This window comes from Mytilus trossulus, chromosome 6 (genome assembly GCF_036588685.1).
Source record: "Mytilus trossulus isolate FHL-02 chromosome 6, PNRI_Mtr1.1.1.hap1, whole genome shotgun sequence".
NCBI lineage: Eukaryota > Metazoa > Mollusca > Bivalvia > Mytilida > Mytilidae > Mytilus > Mytilus trossulus.
This window is the reverse complement of record NC_086378.1, coordinates 34858146-34876618: the sequence shown is the minus strand read 5'-3', so window position 1 is coordinate 34876618 and position 18473 is coordinate 34858146. Positions and strand designations below refer to the sequence as shown.

At 30.5% G+C, this 18473-nt stretch overlaps 2 protein-coding genes across 4 annotated transcripts in view; both read left to right on the top strand.

Annotated features, from left to right (window-relative positions):
- Positions 1-381: 381 nt before the first annotated feature.
- Positions 382-18473, top strand: part of LOC134721218 (low-density lipoprotein receptor-related protein 2-like) — a 125905-nt gene continuing 107813 nt past the window's right edge. For all 3 annotated transcript variants that reach the window (XM_063584026.1, XM_063584025.1, XM_063584024.1), the window contains exons 1-5: positions 382-454; positions 2082-2213; positions 2802-2927; positions 4192-4323; positions 4842-4973. In XM_063584026.1, the coding sequence (XP_063440096.1) occupies positions 394-454; positions 2082-2213; positions 2802-2927; positions 4192-4323; positions 4842-4973 (583 nt within the window). In that variant the 5' untranslated portion in view covers positions 382-393. The remainder of the gene's footprint in view (positions 455-2081; positions 2214-2801; positions 2928-4191; positions 4324-4841; positions 4974-18473) is intronic.
- The window catches only part of LOC134721220 (low-density lipoprotein receptor 1-like), a 28941-nt gene continuing 21587 nt past the window's right edge, over positions 11120-18473 (top strand). Inside the window, exon 1 of the transcript XR_010107832.1 lies at positions 11120-11176. The gene's annotated coding sequence lies outside the window, so the exon portion shown is untranslated. The remainder of the gene's footprint in view (positions 11177-18473) is intronic.

Sequence of the window (18473 nt, the reverse complement as noted above, 5' to 3'; positions counted from 1 at the left end):
TTTTTATACAATCTATTTCTTACTAAGCTCGATTATAAACATGTAAATTTTCTTTTCTGTTTTTTTTAAACTTCTTTTCGTAGTTCTATCTTTGAAGGATAAACTGTGTTTTTTGTAATTATTATAAGAGAACCAAGGCCTTCACAAGCAACACCTTTACATTGGTCTGTTGACAGTTGTAATATATAAAGGAAGATGTGGTGTGAGTATCAATGAGACAACTCTCCATCCAAATAACAATTTAAAAATAAGTAAACAAATGTATGACCTTCAACACGAAGCCTTGGCTCACACCGAAAACAACTAACTATAAAGGGCCCAAAAATTACTAGTGTAAAACCATTCAAACAGGTATTTTATTCCCTTTTTCTTTATACAGTTAGACAGGACACAATGAATTATCTTCCGTTGACAATATTTGTAATTGGATTCTGCACCAACCTTTCGTTGTCAGGTAAGCATTTGAATTGAAATGTATTAATATATCTCAAAGAATATACGATTTAATCTATTATATGTAGGATTTTTTTTTAATAGAATAACTAATCGAAATATTCAAATTGAGAAAATATACAACGAGTGACCGAACAACAAAATGCCAATGAGTTTATCATGTGTGTTGTCGGTCACGAGTTGAAAATTTTCGATAATAGAATTCTTTTATTACATATTAAGCAAATAAGTGTTTTTTTTTATGAAATGAATGAAGAAAATGTAAGAAACTATATCTTTTTTTCCAACGTAATCTATATTTATTACATTTGTTGAAATGAATTACATTCATTTTCAAATAAAATAAAAATCGATAATTTTCCTTGTGAATACACGTCGTTATGTCACTCCCGACGCCATACCAATACAAGTGTTGTTAAGACGTCGATAACGTCGGATCAAAATAAATTGTGAATGCCGAAAAAAAAGATACAGCTCATACATTTTCTACTTTTATTTCATGAAAAAGCAATTTGCTAAATATTTTTATTCAAAAAGCTGATTTAAAGTGTTTAATCATGATATACTTTTAAAAAGAAACCAGAATGAAAATTTAGTAAGTTGGAAGCGCGTTTCTACAATGATATCCTTCCTCAGAATACCATCTTCACTAGCCAAGCGTTACGATCCACTTCCCTTCTATTCACCCTTGGCGAACTGAGATAGCATCTCGAAGACTTAAGGTAATAATTTGCATTGGTTGTAGTCGAAAATCGCTGTACCCAATCTAACAGCGTCTATAACATGATTACGTGTAAATGTTGAAAGTGTATGTAATAACATACATGTTATAAACATTTGCCACGTGCTTATTGTGAAACAAGTCTTTTTATTCCGAAATTTACAACAATATCTAGTGACAATTTGAATGTTTTAATCAACTAGTAGAAGTTCCTGTGTATATTTCTTACACAAATGCATGAAATTGAGCGTGCATTTTCGTTTCCTGCTTTTTTAACTGTAGAATCTAGATGCTACCGTGTTTTTACCTTCATATTTAAGAGTTCAAGTGCTAACACTAGTCAAGAATAATGTATTTGGAATTGGTGTGATTTTAATCTACCGATAGATTGCGCATCATTGTATCACAAATTTCGACTTAATCTGACAAGGGTGGAGAAGAGGGAAGTGGATCGTAATCCTTGGCTAGCGAAGATACAGGAACACACCAAACCTTACATTTCAAAGCAAATAATTCGCTCCACTGGCTCTATCAAGCCACTCCTCGGTGTGTTCGTTAGCAATACAAGCCTTCAAACATATAAAATAATCGATCAAACAATAAGGTTTTCTCGATTTCAAATGAAATGATTTCACAAATAAAAAACAATTCAATTTGTTTGTTAAAAGATTAAAATATAGTGAAGATTCTACAGATCAATGTCATTTTAAAACTACTTGGTTGACTCTCAGTTCCAGAAAACTTTTTTAAAATGGTGGAATGAAATGTAAGGATAACTTCCAGATAACATTTGATATGTCTTAAAAATAAAATAGCTATTCAATTTATTCATTTGAGAATCAAAACAAAGTAAAAGAATTCAGACAATGTCTGATATATTTCCGTTTATAACCCCTTAATTGATTAGTTGCAGGAAACAGTTGTAAAAATCATGGAATAAAATGTAAGGATAACGTGCAATGTATTCCAAGGGGAGGACTATGTAATGGACATGTCCATTGTGACGATCAATCTGACGAAGATCCTGATTTTTGCAGAGGTAATTACTAATTCATCTGACATGAATCTGCTTATTTGCAATGGTCATAATCCAGTGGTTGATGCTCAATGACCTTCTTAATTATTAAGTCATTTAGGAAAAAGGAGCAAAACCATGAACAAAACAATTAAAAATGTATGATACGTTTTTAATTGCAAAATCAATAAGACGCAAGGTTATTTCCAAAATAAGGTAAAATCACATGAATACTGAACTTTGAAAAGTGTGAGCTAAAGTTATTGTTCTTAAAAAAAAGATTTGTTAACCTCTATGAAAATCTGTTTTATATTACCCGTAACATCTTGAGACTTTAATAGATTGAAGGAACCAGAAAATGCATGTCAAAATAGCAATATACGATAGAATAAAATACAATTATGATCGAAACTCCCTTATGACTTCACCCTCGAACAAGTTAACAGTTATTTCTTTTTTATAACGTCTTTTCATTTAAAAAAAAAGAAAATGCATTTTTGACTATTTACTCAACGTAAACATTTTAATTTCGACAATTTGCATCGTAACCAAAGGGATGATTACATGTCATATATTGTATTTCTTTGTGTAATATATGTTTATCAATTACAGATTACAGCTGTCCAAGTGGGACTGTAAAATGTAAAAATAACATAGAATGTGTCAGTCAAAATTATTTATGCGATGGTTACACTCAGTGTAATGATGAATCTGACGAAGATCAAGAAATGTGCAAAGGTACTTCATGAGTGAATTCTTTAAAAGCACTTTATAATGATTTTATACGGAACTTATCATACATTTTTTTTCCACTTCAAGGTAAGAAAACAAATAAAGAATACCTGTGTTTGAGACAAATCTCGTCACTTGATTTCAAAGAGACAAATCTCGTCGATCGATTTTAAAGAGTCAAATCTTGTCAATCAATTTTAGAAAAAAAGACAAATCTCGTTAACCAATTTTAAAAAGAAACAAATCTCGTCAATTAGTTTAAACGAAACAAATCTCTACAATGAATTTAAAGAGACAAATCATGTCAATCGATTTAAAAGAGCCAACTTTCGCCAATCGATTTATAGTGGAAGCAAAGTCGCAAAAAAAATTGACAGAATCCAGAAAAGGAACTAGAATAGTTGCGTTGATAGGTTTATTATTTTCTGCTATGCACGGGTCACTCGCTATGACAAAATGTCACAATCAAGTATAGTAAATTTGTACGACATCGGTAAAATTACAGATCAGACGACATTGATGATATATCAAAACACAAACACATGACACTAGTCACGCTAAAGATGTTTTGAAACCTTGAAATCATAAATTTCTAGCAAAAATACATCATAAAACGTTGTTACTGTAAATTTCAATAATCAAATTTAGAGAGAACAAACCATTTTGACAATCAGACACAATCCCAATAAAATAAAAAAAAATGACCACAGCTTGAAAATAAGACAAACGAACATAAGGTAACCAATACACTGTAAAAAAAACTGAAGAACGACCTATACGAACCTAACAAACAACCGAGTTTATCAGATTCGCATAATTTTTCAAAAGCTCTCGCTGCATAAAAATATAAGTGACTCCAGTCAGAAAAATCAAACGTGCAAAGTTGAAACGTTTAAATGCTGGTATATTGTTTTTATCGGTGGTTCTTATTTTTAGGGTGCTTTTTTCAAAATTGTAATTTAAATGATATAACAACATTGATGGAAAAAAAAACATTTGTTCTTTTTATCCTTTTCAAGCTATTCAAATGATTTTTATAAGGTACACACATAAACAAATGTATAGTGTACATGTATCTTTGTCATTGTAAAGACCTAAATAAGTGGAAATATGTTCTAAAAAAGATGTTTAATAAGTCGAGTTTATGCTATGACATGTATGATATAAAGTAACCATAGATATTTATTTACAAATCAGTAACCCGAAAAATCAACAAACATCGATATTTTCATGTTTTTTTATTTGATACATTTCGAATGATAAATTACAGATTACCAGTGTCCCAGCGATTTTATGAAATGTAGAAACAACTTGCAATGTTTTCGCACTAGGTTCCTTTGTGCATCAACAGATGATGCCTTTTGTTTCGATGGGTCCGATATTGATCCAGAGTTTTGTAGAGGTAATTCATATTTCATAGTATTCACAATTTACGATCATGTTTATGTTTTCGGTACACGTCTTCGCTATTGAACTTTGAAATTCGTTAACAAATGATCCATGAACTAATTGAATCTTCAATTGAATAGGCCATTATTTTTTTATTACAAGCAAAAATAAATTGAAATTTTAATATAAAACGGAATTTCATAAAAGGCCTTACTGATGATTACCAATGAAAACCTAATAGGTGTTCCGAGTACTTTGAAAGGTAAAGATGGTAAAGATAATAAATATTCTTCAAAACGGAGAGAGAGATAGAGAGAGAGAGAGAGAGAGAGAGAGAGAGAGAGAGAGAGAGAGAGAGAGAGAGAGAGAGAGAGAGAGAGAGAGAGAGGGGATCGGTTATGCTGGATTTAGATTCTGCTTATCTAAATATTTGTGTTCCCCCTCTTGTTTTTACATAATGCATAGTGTATACCTATGTAAAAATGGATTTTTTATGTATCTTTTCCATTCATTTTATTACTGTCTTTACAGCGAATGCACCGGAATGTCCTCAAGGGGAAGTAAGATGCAAGAATGGAGTACACTGTGTTAATCCTAGGTACCAATGTAATGGTATTAGTGAATGTCCAGACAAATCAGATGAAGATGTAAACATGTGTGCGGGTAATCCTTAACCTTTATTGTCGTAATTGAAACTTTCTTTTTTAAACATATATTAAAAGCCCATATGTTATCCAACGAATGAAAAACAAACTTTTGTAAATAGATATAGGAAGATGTAGTGTGAGTGCCAATGAGACAACTCTCCATCCAAATAACAATTTAAAAATTAAACCATTATAGGTTAAAATATGCCAATTTGCAATTAACGGAAGTAGAATTCCTTATGCCGACTTATTTACTTTGGGCATTGCAAAAAAAAAACCACACACTCAGGTAAATGTAAAATTCACAAAGAATTTATATTCTCCGTAATCTGAAAGGATTTCCTAATGAAAATTACCAGTGAATATACTCATTCGGAAAATTGAACACAAAAACAGCATGATGAAATACACCAACATAGATAAAGACAACAAACACTAACATATGTCTACAGTTAACTAAAATAATTCTCAAAACATGTTCATATGAATTGAAAGTGACAAAGTGCTTTGTCGCAATTTGTTTTAAGAACACTTATGTATTATCAAACCCAGTAGCTCTTCATCATATCTCTGTTTGAGCAGTTTTTTTGTTTGAAGCATAACAGGTTAATATAGTCCGTATATTCAGAACAAGTCTCAGCGTGACGCATCAATCAAGATAACTAATTATAATGCAATTATTATGTATCAATGGCTCTGATTGGATGATAGTAAGCGTAAAATTCTCTATCTCCTTGTCTGTAACTAAGCAAGCCAACATTTTGAATTGCTGAATGTATTGACATGTAATATTTACAATAATAATCCAAAAAACTCACATGTTGCACCTAAAAAAATTCTTTTTATAAAATTATATTACATGCTGAAGCAGCACAGAAGCCAGAAAACGCCCGGTGTTAATGTTTGAGGCCGGAGGAATATCAATGACATCACCTAGTGTAGTGACCAAAGAAAATAACATCTTTTCGCCGAATTTTCTTTACTGAAGATTTAACACTGAAATAATCATTGAAATTTAATTATGAACTTGTTTTGCATTAAAATAGAGATAACTGTATTGTATTTGAAGCTTTGCGGACGTCCATCGGTAGTTTTACTGTCGCAAATACCCGTTTATCTGTCTCCGCTCCACATCGGCAGGTAAACTAAATTTTCGACAGTAAAACTACCGATGGACGTCCTTAAAGCTTCAAATACAATACAGTTATCTCTTAAATATCAATACAATAAACAAAAAGGGTAGTACCAGAATCATGTAAATTACAAACGAGACGATTTTAATTTTGAAATATTCCTTAACTTATTCGATATTCAAGAGCTTTCAGAGCCTACTCAAACTTTCCATTCTCAATTTTATTTGTGAAACCTTGCCATTTAGTCACAGGACTTCAAAAAAATCAATTCTGTCTTGGTTGAATTTAAATACATATATAAGTTAGTAATGTATATGGTTGTTTTTAATTTCAAACTGATAGATGCTTTTTTTGTGCTTCTTTGTTAAATATTTGTTTGTATATGTTCTAACCAATATTATGACACGATGATGACTGTTGTACCTTTATTTTGACACTTTTATCTTTTATGCTTGTCTTGTTCAAGCATAGTTGTAAATATAATGAAATTTGATGCGACTGTCATACAAGTGTTAGCTTTTGCGCTATAAAACCAGGTTTAATCCATCATTTTCTATATTCGAAAATGCCTGTAGCAAGTTGATAATATGACCATTATTGATGTCCATTCGTTTGATGTGTATTGTCAGTTTATTTTGTCATTTCATTAGGGACATTCCGTTACGAATTATCCTCGTTCAGTGGTTTTGCGATTTTACTTTATGCTACTGCAGATACATTTGAGGTATTCGTTTATGATTTAGTGTTATTATTCTTTTTAATATAGAGAAACCATGTGGTCGTTTTGCGGTAAAATGTAAAGATGGAATACAATGCATTTTTAAATCATATCTTTGTGACAATGACCCAGACTGCAACGATGGATCTGATGAAGAAAACTGCAACGGTAAATATTCAAGAGGATTATTATTGATTATTGCAAATCAGATAACTATTATACCAGAGTTCATATGAAATAATGAAACAAGTGTAAGACACATCATAACTACCTTCAACAATAAACAAATCATCAAACATTATAGTAAGCTACAACACCAAAACAAATAGAAATACATGTAATGTCAGCAACCAATGGCAAAATAAAGGCAGCAGTAGAATACCGCTGTTCGAAATTCATAAATCGTAAGAGAAAACACAAATCCGGGTAAAAAACTAAAATTGAAGGAAATGCGTCAAATATATGAGAACTACGACACAACAGAAACACAACATTAAAATGTAACACACACAAAAACCAACTATAATATAACAATGCATTATTAGCCTTCGAATTTGGACAGGCATATAAAGAATGTGGCTAGCTATAGGTTTAATGTTTATATGTGCGGTATAAATTCTTCTTTTCTATGGTTTAGAAAAAAAAACACTGTCATCAAACAACAGCTTTTTTTAGTGTCAATCCATTAAAAAACCCACGGTCGTCATAAAAACCTTCAAATAAAAAAGTTACATAACGACTGTAGTACCAGATATGAATTTTATAAAAACTTTGTATGTTTTAAAATATAAGAATACCGACCGTGCAAGGGCTGTAAAGCCAGTCAAGGTCGTTAAAAACTTCCATTTGTTGAATATAAGATTATAATTATATTTTCTTTAGTATTTAGTCAAAAACTCACGTGTTCTTGCTTTCTGATTTCATTTAAAAACATTTATAACAAATCCTGATCTTTAGCAACGCCGATGCTGTCTTATTGAATTGTTTAAACACTACAAATGACAAATACAAATTTAGGATACTGATTTATTCATTTATTTTTCAGAATCAAAGAGAAGCATATATAGTTTCATGGATTATCACAGAGCAGCTCGTGGTCTCAAGAAGTCAAAATGAAAATATCTAGATATTAATGTCCTCAACAATGCATGCAAATTTAGCCATTGTCTAGTATTTCTAATTGAAAATTGCTTAACTGATATACAAAAATCAATAAAATATAAGCTCATAATATATAAGAAAATTCTCATATTTGATAAAACAGTATATCTTAGTCGCATCACTTATTATGTATTTAATTAGATTTGACAATAAAATATTTTTCAGACTTCAGTTGAAAATTTAGTCTTTACCTCAGTTGCCAGACTATCAATGGAATCCACAAGGTTTGGCATTTGCCATTCTTCGTGATTAGACAATGTCTTTATATGATAATCTGTAGATGATCAGGTGAATCAAAAAGGAGCAAAATATACCACCAAAATGAACAACAATAGTTAATCATATGAATTATATGACGATTTCTTACAAGACAAAACCCTGTAAGTCATGCATCGAAAATGATGCCACTTTTGAACTGTTATCTTATTGAGAGAGTATGCTGAAACAATATTGTTTAAATGACCCAAAATTGATTACTTACGTAGTTAATATTAAAACAACATGCGTTTGTTGACGTTACATATTGGTATTGGTCATTCATGATACACCTAATACATTGGATGACTTTAACTGCTATAATCACCTTCGTGTCGATCCCTACAAAAATGAAAAGTTTTGATGAATTCTTTTTAAGCATAATGGCTGTAAGCTACCATTAATTAAAAGATGGAAGTTATGTAACTATGAAACGACAAAACCTAAATCGAAGACTACTTTCTTATATCAGTACTCGTGTTATCTTGGCATACCATGGGGATGAGTAAAGCAGATTAGTAAACAAAGTGTTGACGGACAGATGGATGGATAGATTGACAGATAATATTATCCCAATATATTTTTATATTTCAACATCATAAAACATTCTAGGTGTATAAATGTCAACACCATGCATGCAAGCTAATCCATCAAAACTGATCTCTGAAATACATAATGCACTGCCTAACTAATACGAAACTAATTCAATATGTTTTTGAATAAATTCTGACTAATAAAACTGTCAACATACTTCATTCCAACAGAAAAATTTCTTCTTTTTTTCTAGCATCAGTTTTCTTTTACGTTGTATTTTTTTTTTAATTTGAAGGTCAGTTTTTCCAAAGGCTCAGGTGAACTCTTCTTACCACTTGGTTATCATATTTTTTTTCTTGCTTGGATTCGAATATTTTTTCTTTAAATTAATTAAATCATCTCTGTAAGATGTTGTGTGTTATGGATGAATACTAAATTAGTGTCGGATTGATATAAACCATTAACAAGTCTAGTAATACAAGCATCATGTGTTCAATATTTTGTAATATAATTACAAAGAAGTACTTATAGTATGTACACGGAGACATCCGAAAAAGACTTTTTGCTATCAAAATTCGGATTGATGTTGGAATACGTGGATGTTAGGTGTCACTTTTATACAAAGTATCCTTTTTTATGATTAAAAACATACCCTCATAATCGAATTTAACCAAAGATTCAAAGAATTTTAAAATGTTCAAACGAAAGAAGAAACGTTTTAAGTACTATCAGCTGTGTAATTGTTATTTCAAATTAGTGGGATAATCGTTTTCAAATTGTATACATGACTGCCGAGTAATTTGATGACTAGTTACTAATAGGTATAGAGCTTTTTTCTGATTGAACTTGGTACAATTGTAATCTATTGTTTTAAATTGGCCATTTTGTGGAAACATATTAGAAAATTACACACGAATATTTGATAATTGTTTGAAATTGGGTCTGTAGGCGATTTAAAACAGTACGCCTGACACAATTACATAACTACAAATGGTGCTATAAAAGATTCTAAATCCTTAGGATTAAAAAAATAAAGAATATTAGCTTGAAAGTATTTTTTGTTATCTTACTTTTTATAATAGTATCTTGCATCGGCAGTATAGATGATTAAATACATAAATAAATAACTATTTGAATGATTCGGAAATCGTTATAGAATTATCTTTGATAAATATTATTCTCGACAGAACGTTACAGTTACTTCCACCTGAACATTTTAGCTAAAACCCTTTTCCAGTAAGCAAGTTTCCAAATTCAAATTGTTTAAAAGTCATCAGACTAATATCCTGTTGAAATAAAACAAAAGAAAGGGAACTCTTATGAGGGAAAATAATAATAATAAAAAATCAACAAAAAGAAGGATACATCTTTTTAAGTTCAGGAGTTGGCGATTGTTTTGTTTTCTTTTGAAAACGTATAAGGAAAACAACTTGAAATATCATCTCACTTGATATAAGTAAACTAACAATACGGAACTGAAAGTACCATTTAAACAGCTAAATCAAAAGCTAAAACACATAAAACGAAGACAAAACAACTGATATATTCCTTACTTAGAAAAAGGCGTTTCTTTTGTTAAAAAATGATGTGTTTAAACATGGTTTAACAGCTATCCAAACATCTTACCTTCATGAAAATTGCACAAAATGTCATCACATTCATAACAATGTATAGATAAGATTACCAATGCGCAGTACTAAAAAAAAAGAAATATAGAATTTCTCGATCAGTCAAATTCTACAATTGGTGTGTTTGAATATTAAAGTTTAACTAAAGAAAATTGACCCCAGATATAACTTGTTGAACTTTTTTGTGCTCAATTTAAACATAATAATTTTTTATGTGTTATCTTAGGGTATTATTCTTAACCCTTTGAATGAGATTTTCTATACCTTCAATGTGTGATCTTTAGCATAAAGTCATAACAGAACATAAAACCATACTTAGTAGATACAAGATACATTTTTTTTTCAATACAACTATCATATGAGGATCACAATGATGATATGTAGGATATCGGTTTTCAAGGGTTGAATTGACAGTGCGTCAACCTTACATTGACTTAGAAAATTAAGTGACATTATGGTCATAATTTGATAAGGGTTATCATTTATAACTCCTGATGCAAGGCGAAGGTATATCAGGTTAGAGTCAAGTTTTAAAATAGTTAATATAAATGTTTTTTGAAACAACATTTTTCGCTTGAACTTCTTTACGAAGTCGATTTCTGTAAAGGATCAACTGTTTTTTTGTCAAGTGTATAAGAGTACAGACGATTTGACAAATAAAACTGAAACATTAATCTGTAATACAATTCTTATGTTTTTCTTTCTATTTAGACAGTTAGACAGGACACTATGAATTATCTTCCGTTGACAATAATTGTAATTGGATTCTGCACAAACCTTTCATTGTCAGGTAAGCATTTGAATTGATTAAGCGTAAATGCATTTATATATCTCAAAGAATAAACGATTCAATTTTTTATATGTATTAATATTTATAGAATGACTAATCGAAGTATTTAAAAAGAGAAAAATATTCAACGAGTGACCGAATAACACATTCATTCACGAATGCACGGAGCGCATGAGTCAATTATCATTGTAGTTCGGTCAAGAGTTGAATATTTTTCGATGTTAGAATTATTTAAGTAGTTATTGTTTTTTTTACCTTTTTTATGGTATTTGTTATGAAATTGAAATAGACAATGTAAGGAACTATATCTTTTTCTACGCATTCACCATTTGTTTTGATCCAACGTTATCGATATTCATAACAGTGGTTCAATGAATAACATTGACTTCCCAGTGAAATTTAAACCCAAAAGTTCACTTGTGAGTTCTAGATAAACGTCGTTACTTCACTCCTCTGACGTCATACAACAATAGGTATTGTCAAGACATCGATAACGTCGGATATAAACAAATTGCAGAAAAGCGCAGACAAAGATACAGTTCCTTACATTTTTTACTTTAATTTTATAAAAAAAGTCATTTACTTATGTGATTAAAAGATTCTTTTTATTCAAAAAATTACATGAAAGGATTTAATCTGTATATACTTGTAAAATATACCACAATGAAAATGTAGTCAGTTGGAAGCGCGTTGCTATGTCAACCTTTATCAGGAAAACACCAACCCTAACATTTTTAAACAAATTACTCACGACAATGACTCAACCTTGACACCATCGGTGTGTTATTTGCAATGAAAGCCGTCAGCCATGAACTATCTATAACATAATCAATCAAACAATAAGGTATTCTCGATTACAAATGATTTTATTTCAATATTAGAAAGCAATTCCATTTATTTGTCAAAAAAATCAAAAATTATTACAATTTTACAGATCAATGTCGAATATATCATTTGAAATGAACTGGTTGACTTTAAGTTGCAGAAAACAATTGTGAAAATGGTGGAATAAAATGTAAGGATAACTTGCAATGTATTCCAAATGGAGGACTATGTAATGGATATGTCCAATGTGACGATCAATTTGACGAAGATCCCGAATTCTACAGAGGTAATATCTTATATACTGACATGGATCTATTTATTAATTAAAGGACTTGTCAAGTGGTTAAAGTCCAATGGCTTACTCAACTATTGAGTCATTTAGGAAAAAGTAGCGAAATAATACAAAAAATATGTTACCTAAGAATTTTTCATTTTTCTTTTTTTCTGCAATAAACCATGAACAGGACAATTACAAAATATATGGTACGTTTTTGCAAAAGTAAAAAGACGCAATGTCATTTTGAAAATGAGATTAAATCACATAAGTACTGAACTTTGAAAAGTGTTAGCTCTACTTATTGTTCTTTAGATAAAAAAAATTATTTACCTCTGTGTAAATCTGTTTCTATTACTCGTAACATGATGAAACTTTAATAGATTGAAGGAAATTAGAAAATTCAAGTAACAATAGCAATACACGATAAACTAAAATCCAAATATGAACAAAACTCCCTAATGACTCAATCTTCGAACGACAAAAATATACTTTTTATAACGTCTTTTCCTTTTAAAAAAAAAGAAAATACTTTGTTGATAAATTTGACAATCTTATCAAAGTTAACATTTTGATTTCGACAATTTGCATCGTAACCTAAGGAATGCATACATGTTATGTATATATTTTTTTTATAGTCCTTTTCCCTGTGTCTTATATGCTAATCAATTACAGATTTCAATTGTCCAAGCGGGACTGTAAAATGTAAAAATAACATACAATGTGTCCATCAAAATTATCTATGCAATGGTAAAACACAGTGTAATGATGAATCTGATGAAGATCCAGAAATGTGCAAAGGTAATTCATGAGTAAATTCTTGACATGCACTTTTTAAAAACGGAATTGTTCATGTTTATATTATTCTACTTAAAACTAAGTTAAAAAAAAAGAATATGAAACTTAGGCAAACAGTAAAATCATCAAAATAAAAGTGCAGAATATCGATGTTTGAAACAAATCTCGTCAATCGATTTTTAAAATACAAATCTCGTCAGCTGATTCAAAAGAGACAAATTTCGTCAAGCTATTTAAAAGAGACAAATCTCGTCAATCAAATTACATGAAAGAAATATTGTTAATCAATTTATAAGAGACAAATCTCGTCAATCGGTTTAAAAGAGTCAAATCAAGTCAAATATTTTACAGACTCAGATCTCGCCGATCGTTTCAAACGAGACAACTTTCGGCAATCGTTTAAAAAAAGACAAATCTTGTCAATTAACATCAAAGTGACAAATTTCGTCAATCTTGTCAATAGATTGAAATGAAAAAATTCTCTCCAATCGATTAAAAAACCCAAACCAATGTCGCGGGCAAAAAAAGACAAGATCTGATGACAACCAAATGAAACCAGACCGGGTGCTGTGACAGGTTTAGTATTGTCTGCTATGTATAGATCACCCGTAATAGATGTGAATGTCAATTCCGTAAAAATGTCTCATTCAGGTATAGGACGGAATCCGTTACATTAAAGATCACACGGCTTTGGTGATTATATAGAGCTATACCACAAAACATGTAAATAGTCACGCTAAAGACGTTTTGAAATCTTAATATTATACATTTGCAGCGAAAATACACTAATCTATCGCTACAACTTTAAATTTCAAATTCATCATTTCACTTGAGAGAGAAAAAATCATTCGGGCAATCAGAAACAATCACTACAAGAAACAATATTGAACAAAGCGTGAAAATAAGATAAACGAGACATGACAAGAAATATGTTGCGAAGAAAACTGAATAATGAGCTACACGTACCGTACAAAAAACAGAGTTTGAACTCGAAAGCGATCACTGCATTAGTGACTCCCGACAGTAAAAACAAACGCTTAAAGTCGAAACGTTTAAATGCTGGATATATATTTTATTATTGATGGTTCTTCTCTTCAAACTGTATTTTATCAAATTGTAATCTTAACAATAAAAGTACATTGATAAAAAAAAAAATGTTATTGCATTAAATGAAAATATACGGTCGCTTCTTCTTATTCTTTTCAAGCTCTTTAAATGATTGTTATGTGGTACAAACAAAAGAAATGTATGATTTACATGTATCTTTGGCATTGTAAAGACCTGACAAAGTGGTAATATGTGCTAATTAAAACTTTAAGTCAAGAGTATGCTGCTTTTTTTCCTATGATTTAATTTTTCAAGAGAACTATTAGTCACCTTAGATATTTCGTTAAAAATCTAAAACCAAAACAATGGTAATAATATATATCAACACTGAACAAAAGTGCTTCCATTTTCTTTTTATTTGATATATTTCGAATGATGAATTACAGATTTCCAGTGTCCAAGTGGTTTCATGAAATGTAGAAACAACCTGCAATGTTTTCGCACAATGTTCCTTTGTGCGGGAAAAGATGATGCCTTTTGTCACGATCGGTCCGATATTGACCCAGAGTTTTGTAGAGGTAATCCATGTTTCATACTTTTCACAATAACGATTATGTATATGTCTTCTGTACACGTCCATATTTTTTTTGTTTGAAATTCATCATCAAATGAGCCACAAACTAATTAAATCTTAAACTAAAAGTATCAGTAACTTTTTATAACAATTCAAAAATAAATTTAATATTTGTCATATAAAACTGTCTTTTTTCTGCATTGGTTAAACTGGTGCTAAAAATGAAGTCTTATTAGGCGTTAATTTACTCTGAAAGTAAATGATCTTATAAGATGAGATGTTTATTTTGTACATGAGTATTTGTACCAAAACATTAGTACATTATACTGAATTGAGGTTCTGATTATCAAAATGATTATTTTCTTACATAATGCATTATGTATACTTAGGTAAAAATGGAAGGTAGATCTATCTTATATTTCAAATTCATTCATAACGTTGTTGCAGCGAACGCACCAGAATGTCGTAAAGAGGAAATAAGATGTAAGAATGGAGTACAGTGTATTAATCCAAGGTCACAATGTGATGGTGTAACCTTATGTCCAGACCACTCAGATGAAGACGCTACCATGTGTGCGGGTAAGTCTTGAATATATATTGTCTTAATTGAAACTAACCCTTTTTTTAAACACATACACATAGCCCCAATATTTCTCAACGAATGAAAAAACTAACTTAACTTTTAATTTGTCAATTGCAGTGCGCATTATAAGTGTTGACATGTATGATGGACGTAAAAGGAGAAAAATTAAAAAAAACGTTTCGTAATTGTGACATTACATCACCATGTGCACCGACTTGCAAGCCATGTTTGATTAAAGTCAGCAGTAGATGACCGATGTTCAAATGTTCAACACGACGGTTGACACATGTGGAGCAGGATGTAGTTACCCTTTGGGAGCACCTAAGATAATCGCCAGTTCTTGGTAGGATTCTTCTTACTTACTCTTTATCTTGCTATGTTGTGTTTTGTATACCAATGTTTGTCTCTTTGTCTTTTTCTTTTTCATGGCGTTGTCTGTTTATTTTCTATTTATGAGTTTGAATGCCCCTATGGTATATTTTGCGTTCCTTTCATTATCCCATCAAGAAAAAGCAACTCAAAGATTCATCGATATTCTTATCTATTGATTGATTGATTGTTTGGTGTAAGTCACCATTTTCTACCCAGTTGTGCTGTTTTCTAAGCGTGAATGCTTTTAGAGAACCCCCTACCTTTTTAAGGGGTTCCTCACATAAAACTGGAATACGTGCTTTCCAGCAAATTATCAAACCAAAACTTTTGTAGACGAAACGCGCGTCTGACGTATATAAAAAATTTAGTCCTGGTATCTTTGATGAGTTAATTATGACACATAATGAAACAATAACATAATGACGGGATATTATAAAGTTAAATTACTTAAGAATGCTATCCAAGTTTCCCGTGCAAAACTCTCACTGAACAAGAACATTACGTCGAGGACAGACATCCCTTAAACTATACCTTCAAAACTCGACTATTTTAAAGAATATCTTGTTAAGGAGGTGAATTTGCGAAAAAAAATACCAGTCGAGAGAAATGCCTGTGTCAATAGGATATATGAAATATTGTCAAAAAACATAACTAATATATCTTTTTCTGGTTCCAAATTTCTGTTGGAATTCTCCTTCTAATAAGTAGGAAAACAAGTTGGATAGTAGTAGCTCACAATTGCTACCAATGTCTATAACTAATGTATGCTGAACTGTCAATCCAACAAATAAATATGTCGTCGATCAAAAAGTCCCGTATTTCAATGATGTCTTGTTCAGATTATCTGTCGCAGGAATCAGTGTGATTCTAAATAATGTAAATTTTTCATGCTCTAAAATACGAAATGTGTTGCTGTGCCTCTCTTGATATAAAAAATGCAATTTAGAAACTGTGGTCTAATTTCAAATTACATTTCATAGTTATTCGTTGATCATCTTTTATTATTTTTATTCATTTTTATGTAGAGAAACAATGTGGTCGTTTTGAGGTAAAATGTAAAGATGGATTACAATGCATTTTTGAATCTGATCTGTGTGACAAGTACGAAGATTGTAACGACGGATCTGATGAAGACGAATATGGCTGCAAGGGTATATATATCATTGACATGTTCATAATTATAAATTGACTGTTAACAAAACTTTGAATATTTGAAAAACTAAGGTTTCTCTACCTCAGGAATATATTACCTTATCTGTATTCAGAAACACTTTTAGGAATATTTGGTCCTCAATGCTCAACTCGAACTTTGACTTGTTTAACATTTTTGTATTCGAGCGTCACTGTTGAGTCTTTTGTAGACGAAAAGCGCGTCTGGCGTTAATTTTAAATTTCAATCCTGGTATCTTTGATGAATTAATTATGCAAGGAGAATATAAATCAATTATTGCAAATGAGACCACTAATAAAAGAGACTTGAAATAAAAATAAATAATAACAAATATAGCTATAGGACACGTCACCGAGCAACTGCCTTCAACAATAAAAACAAAAGATAAAAGTAACAGAAAGCAACCAATGACAACAAATGCGTAATTAGTTTTTGAATATGGACAGGCACATAAAGAAAGTTAGCTCTTAACCCTTCTCTTTCTTGTTTAAAAAAGAAAGAAAACAATTTTACAAAAGAAAACAGACACCATGTACCAATAATAAATCATGCAGTTACAGAAAGTTCTTTCACAGCATAATGTTATGTTAATTGACAAATTCAAAATATTTATTATAATAATGTTTTCCAATATTTGAATGATAATCCACGTGTTCTAGTATTCTTATTTCACAAATAAGACAACCCATAAAAAAAAATTGCAGTTTTTTTGTTATTACCATGAATTGGATTATATATTTAACCCATTTATCTGACATTATTCTTTTGTACTTATTGAAGGTATGTTTTAAGAATCCACTAACCACTGCGTCGGCTTAAGTTAACCTATTTTATATTTTTTAACTTTTAACATATGGTATATTCATCGTGAATCATTAGAGTATTTAGTCAATGCATGATACCACTTCACCATGAGTACTGTTACAAGCCAGTCAATATTTAAACTATACTCTTAAAGCACCCAATTGTTAAATTAATACATAGACTGCTAACTTTGACAGTAAACACCGAACCAAAACATTCGTCATTTTTGGAAATGAAATATATAATACATGTACCTCTAAGATTAAAATATATTATTTCGGTCGAGAAAATAATATTTGATGATTAAACATTACATGAAATATATATTAATCAATATAAAAAATGAGTTGATAAAGGGGGAGCTAACACCCAATTTAAGTAATATCAAAACTATGTTAACTTGTCAAATTCATAAATGTAAATATAAACCGTGTAGATATATTTATTTCAAGCTATTAATAAATAAAAAAATACAAAAGACGAAATCATATTTATGAAATTCCCTTGATTTATTGTCAAAACATAACACAGGTTGTCGTTTTGCTAAGAAGGGATAAAGCTACAGAATTGATAAGAAGTAGTAGATTCGGTAACGATAATCAACTTGCGAATACAGATGCATGCTCGTTGATTTTCGTTAACGAAACCACTTAGAACATAACTGATTTGTGTTTTAACTCTGACGGCATCAAATCACCAATTGATGTCGCCGGAGCTTCAAATACAATATTGTTATCTCCATTCGAATGAAATTTATAGAAAACAAAATTAATACATACATTTAGAATCTGACAGACATACATATGTCATACGTCTTTTTGTACGCTAGCGCGAAAATTTTTATAGCAT